General features: G+C 30.6%; 1 protein-coding gene across 1 annotated transcript; it reads right to left on the reverse strand.

Annotated features, from left to right (window-relative positions):
• Positions 1 to 288: 288 nt before the first annotated feature.
• On the reverse strand, positions 289 to 957 carry ROXY1 (Thioredoxin superfamily protein). The gene has a single exon (XM_079081941.1). It carries the CDS (start codon positions 914 to 916, stop codon positions 533 to 535), a length of 384 nt encoding a protein of 127 aa, XP_078938067.1. The 5' UTR covers positions 917 to 957; the 3' UTR covers positions 289 to 532.
• Between the last annotated feature and the right edge of the window lie 5,135 nt (positions 958 to 6,092).

Genomic DNA, 6,092 nt, shown 5'->3' on the forward strand with positions numbered 1-6,092 from the left:
TTTGGTCCCAACACAAGACCATGAACCGTACTTGAACTTTATGTTAATCTTTTAGTCTACTTCCTTACTTAAAGGTGCCCTTTTCATTTAAAAAAAAAAAAAACAAAAACAAAAACAAAACAAAAAACAAAAAGAAAAAAAAAAGGAAAAAAAAATCGATTTAACACGACCAAGAAGAACTGGATTTTTGCTATATTCATAACCAAGTATACCAGTTTGGCTTCTATTTGATACGATTTTGGCTTGTTTCCTTACAGAAATTATATAATATTCTTCAAACTTGCAAAATAAAAGTAAGAAAAGTCATTTGTAATTTGATATGTAGAGGAGGGAGCGAATTACATTTCTCGGATTAGTAAAAAAAACACCAAGCTTGAACCTACCCACCAAAATTCTCCTCTTCCTCTTCCTCTTCCTCTTCTCATATTTTCTTCCTAAAAACCATATAAACCTACTTACCTAATTAACTAACACCCATTGCTTTCTTTCTCTTACCAAAACAAAGAACGAAAAGCATATACGTATGAAAAACTTAGAGCCAAAGAGCACCCGCCTCCTTCAAAAGAGGCACAAGGGTGCCATTGATATGGGAAGCCATGACTCTGTCCATGGCACCCACCAGCTTTCCGCCGACGAACACCACCGGCACCGGCGAAGAAGTCCCCAGCAGCATCATCAGTGCCTTCTCCATGTCGTTCCCCAGAGGTTCTTGGTCGAGCTCGTAGACTGTTGGGTTAACTCCCATGCCGCAGAACAGCCTCTTGATGGCATGACACATGCAGCAGCCGCTCAGGCTGAATATCACGACGGCATTCTCGCCGGCGAGTTGCTCTATACGGTGTAATGGGCCGTCGTTGAAGCTTGCTGTTGTTGTCGTTGGCAAGTAGGTACCCCATGATTCGGTTTGGTAATGCATACTTTTTGTTTTGTTCACTCAGAGAGAAAGCAACGAGACGATCTGTATGATTTGAAGTATTCTTCATGAGTTCGGATGTGGGTGTATTTATAGAATGGATTAGGCGGGTCCAAGTTAGGCCCAAAAGAGTTTATGCCCCAACTAATATATATATATATATATATATATATATATATATATATATATATATATATATATATATATATATATATATATATATATATATATATATATATAGGGTTAGGTTAATGTGAGACCACTAGATTTTGTGAGACGGAGAGACCAAATCTTGACCATTCATCTTGAATAATCAAAGACTGATATTAATTTAGATTAAACCATAAAATAGGCGGTGGCAATTTTGTAAATTAATGAAACTTTGGGATTAGATCAAGACACAGAGGGGCAGGAATGGAATTTTGCATTCTTTTTCGTTCAATACACAAAAACACCCGGTATTCTTCCTAAAAAACCCTAGATACGAACACTAAAACTCATTTGATCCAAATCTCGATCATCGTTCTGCTTCCAAATCTCGATCATTATTTCAGACTCCTTATTCTCATTATACCTTAAATTCATCTTCGGATTCTTACAAGAAAACCCTTTATAATCAACTAGAACATTCAAAACCTTTTGATTTTGAATTTGATATCGAATCAAATGACTCATTCTACAGATTCTGATTTTGATTTTGTATCAACAGCTGTTCCAAGTAAGTATAATACTATAAACCGCTTGTTCTTATTCAATAAACCTATCTGTTCTTATTATAGAAAGTTTTTTCACTTTAAATCGTTGTGTATCTTCAATAAATGTCTAATAATCGAGATATTTCACTAACGATTTATATGTCGAAGTCAGGATGTAATGGAATATAGCATTATAAAACATACAATCTAAACCTAAATCTCAGTGTGTGATTTATATAGAGTATGTGTATCTAAATGTTAACTCTACATGTTATTCAAAGGTGTTCTAATTATTCCTCGTTTCATTTTATCTAAATATTCTTAATCAAAATCAGCAAATATGTTATGTTATTCTAACTAATTATTCATCATTTAATTAGATTTAGATCCATAAATTGTCTAATACTATAGATTTTGGTAACATAAATCTCTTCTTATGATTGTAGTATAGTGTTTAGCCAAAAAAAATCTTTGTATTCTAGTGAATTTTATGTTGATTGATATTAGAAATTTGTTGTTATGTATTTATAGAACTGTGACCAGATTATATATCCTCAACTAATATGAATTCTAATGGAATTTGTTGTTATTGATGCAGCTAAAAAAGTGCAAACAAATGCAACTGTAAGAAAAACAGGGAAAGAAATTTATATAGATAAATGTATAAATTGTAATTACTTTTAGATTAAATATTATAATTGCTTTTAGTAACTTCTAAATGCTTTTAATAAATATTCTAATTGCTTTTATTTGATAATTTTCTTCATACATATTCAGGGGATCAAGATAGGGTTAAAAAAGGTATGAACACACTTTCTTTCAAATAATTCATAAAAAACAAATGTTTGGATTTATTTTTTAAGTTAATTATTCTGAATATTCTAATTTTGTTTATCATATATTCTAATTGATTTTAATTGTTAAATTTCATGATACAGATTTGCAAATTGTAAATCAAAAGAAAAGAAGGCAAATGAAGGAAAATCAAAGAAAAAAATTAAAAAAAAAACTGTTGTTACTTCTGAAAGCAACTCTAATCCTTCTTCTTATTCATCCTCACAGCATAGAAAAAGAATTAAAAAGGGTATCAACAATCATTCTTTAAAATACTTACAAAAGAAATTTTTTGGATTTATTTTTTTCAGTTGATTATTATGAACATTCAAATTGATTAAAATAAATATTCTAATTTATTTCAATTTTTAAATTTCTCCACACAACTAAAAATACAAAAAAGAAGAAAAGACTTGAAAAGAAAAAAAAGACACTATGTTTCAGATTCTTCATTTTCACAGTCAGAGACATCAGAGTCAGAGACATCCACAACAGAGAGTGATGAATATGGTAAAATATGTTGTCGTTGATAATAAATATGTTGACATCCAATAAAAGAATATTATATTCTTCTAATAGAATAATTATTGATGCGGATAAAGTAAATAAAAAGAAAAAAAGCAAAGTCAAAAAACATTTCAAGCGTCACAGCAAATTAATCCATAATGATGTGAAGCACAAAAAGAAAAAGCATGTTTCTGATTCTTCAACAGAATCAGAGACAGAATCAGATACATAGTCAACGGGTAAAATAATCTAAACTTTTTTTTTTCTGAAATATGATTTTATACTTTATAATTCCAATTATACGGACAATAGAAATATTAGAGTGTTTCTAACAATAATTTTCATAGCCTATGTTTGACATGAATTGCTTATGGATCATAACTGAAATTCTAAGTATTTTGATGTGAAAGTATTTTTCTAGTGTTTATTGATGTGAAAGTATGTTTCTATGATATGAAATGTTTATGGTTCATATTACACATTCTAGATATTATTATATCATAAATCATATAATACTTGATTTTTGTTGTTTTACTTAGCTGATATAGGATTTTGCAGCATTTGAGTTTAATTTTTTATAAATAATATAATTTGAATAAATATCTATATTTTACTTAGATGATATAGTATTTTTGGATTAAATTTCATAGAATATTCTGATATAATAAGTGTATATATTTAATATTCTGTTGGAATATTACTTTGTAATTAGACGATATAGGATTTTTGGATTTTTGTGGTGTTACTAACATTTATGACTGATGTAATGAATTAGACGATGAATCTGATGAAGAAATCTATGTAAAAAAGAGAGCCGGTGATAGAAAATATGTTAAAGGAGTGACAAAGATTAAAGAAGCAAAAAGGAAGAGGAATAGTGGGGACAATCGTGCAGCAATAAAGAAGCAAAAAATCGTGAAAGAGCAAAAGACTGTGAAAGATATATTGAAGGAGTTGCCTTCAACAAACACTAGATCAACAGCTGGATTAATGACAGATGTTGTAAGTTCTTTGACATCAGAACAAAAAGATTGGGTGAAACAGATGAGATTTAAAGCATTTTTGAAGATCAACATTAAGAGTATTCCCTTAAAACTTTGCCATTTTGTGCTTGAACATTATGATGAAGGCACAAACAGTATTCTGATTAAAGGAAAAAGAATAAAGATCACAAAGGAAAAAATTCATAAAGTGTTTGCTTTACTCAAAACTGGAAAAAGCTTATTTGACTTGGACATGGTTAGCGAAGATCATCAAGTGTTTGATGGATGGATGAAGGAACTTGAAGGTGGAAAGGAACATGCAACAAACTACAAGAAGATTATTCAAAAATCTGAAAAAGTGGATATGAATTTCAAGCTGGGTTTCATAGCTTTATTTGTTAATACGTTTGTAGAATCCATTCCTATGGGGACAAACAACTTAGTTCCAGTTAGAGCACTTGTTGAAGTAGATGACATTTCTAAAATCGATTGGTGTGCGTATTTGTTGTACTATGTGAAAAATTCAAAAGGGAGATGGCGTCCAGACAACCCCAAGTGTTATTACAGAAGCCCGATGTTGTTGCTATTGGTATGTTTTTTCATATACTTGTTTTTTTCTTAAAAATTGATATCTAATATGATGTTGAAATAATGCAGCTAATTTACTGTGATGACATTGAATGCAAGCTCCAAAAAATAGAACGTAAAACATCATTAGTTACGATGTGGATAGCAGATAAGTTGAAGGAAAGAGAATCTTTTGAGATTGAAGCTGGTGGATTTGGGGTTGGAAATCTAATTGAACAAAGTTCAAATTTAGAACGTGAGAAAAATGAGAATCAGGAGAATGAGAATCAGGACACACGTATTGAGGTATATTCTAAGTAGAATATATTATTAAATTATGTTTTAGAATATATTTTAATTATGTCCTAACTTAATATAAGAAAAATATTCTAATGTCTTTTTTTCCCAGGAGTATGAAAAAAGTTTCAACAATGTCTCAACTAAAAAGGATAATATGGAAGATATTATTTTTCATTGTCTATCGAAATTTCCTGAAGACAATAGAACGAAGGAGATGATAAGGAAGTTTAGAGACATATTTTCAACTACACTTTTTTCTAGTCGAGAGAAATCAGAAACTATTAAGGAGAGAACTGAAGTCAAAGCAGATAGAGATGAAGAGCTTAATAAAACAAACATTTCTGATTTTATTGATGATAAAGATGAAGGTATGAATACAAAGTTGGTTGTATTTTTAGCGGTTAAACCATTACAACAGAAGTTTCCAGAGAATGAAGAAAGACAATAAGAAGATCAAGATATGAATGTTGACGACCCAATAAATTTGGGTTTAGAGAATAATATTGGCGAGGAAACTATTAGACATCCGCACAATCCAGAAAGACAAATAGAATTTGAAGGCATAAATGTTGATGACAAAATAAATTTGGCTTTAGAGGTGAATAATATAGACGAAACTATTGAAAAAAAGAATTTAGAAGAGAATGTTGAGAGCAAAAATCTTGTTGAGGGTGGTGAAATGATTGGTGGGGATAAGATTAGGGAGGGGAATATTGTAGAGAAGGTGGTTGGAGACAACATAGGTGAGAACTCAATTGTTACACCAAAACACGATCCAAAAGGTATGAATATTGTAGACAAGATGCTTGGAGACAACAACATAGGTGAGAGCTCAATTGTTACACCAAAACACAATCCAAAAGGTATATCTATTGATTTTTCCCCTTGGTCTGATTCATTCATAGAAAAATTAGATGAAGATTTGTTTAGAATATTCTCAAACATAAATCCATATTCAAATACAATTCCAAATCCAGTTGTTAAATCTCCTGTTCCAAAAAAACTAACATTTGAAAATTTAGAATTTCCTTCCTTTGATCTTCAAATAACCCAACTAATGAACGATGTAGAAACTGGTGATAATTCTGAGGGTAATGATGAAGATGGAGAGTTAGAAGGGAATGAAGAACATATTTTAGATGAGAATGGGAAAAAGGGTCAGAATGTGAATGAAAGAGGGAAAAGGAAGGTGACTAATCCAGATATTTTTAGATTACCTTTTGTGAATAGGGTAATTGACTTAAGTGAAAAAGTCAGTAATGGGCAAGAGATGATGGCGCAAATCATGTTAAG

Source organism: Lactuca virosa, chromosome 3, assembly GCF_052849685.1.
Source record: "Lactuca virosa cultivar CGN04683 chromosome 3, Lactuca_virosa_CGN04683_v6, whole genome shotgun sequence".
In the NCBI taxonomy this organism is placed as follows: domain Eukaryota; kingdom Viridiplantae; phylum Streptophyta; class Magnoliopsida; order Asterales; family Asteraceae; genus Lactuca; species Lactuca virosa.

Excerpts from the sequence above, each read along its gene's own strand:
- ROXY1 (XM_079081941.1), bottom strand. The coding sequence starts at position 916 with ATGCATTACCAAACCGAATCATGGGGTACCTACTTGCCAACGACAACA.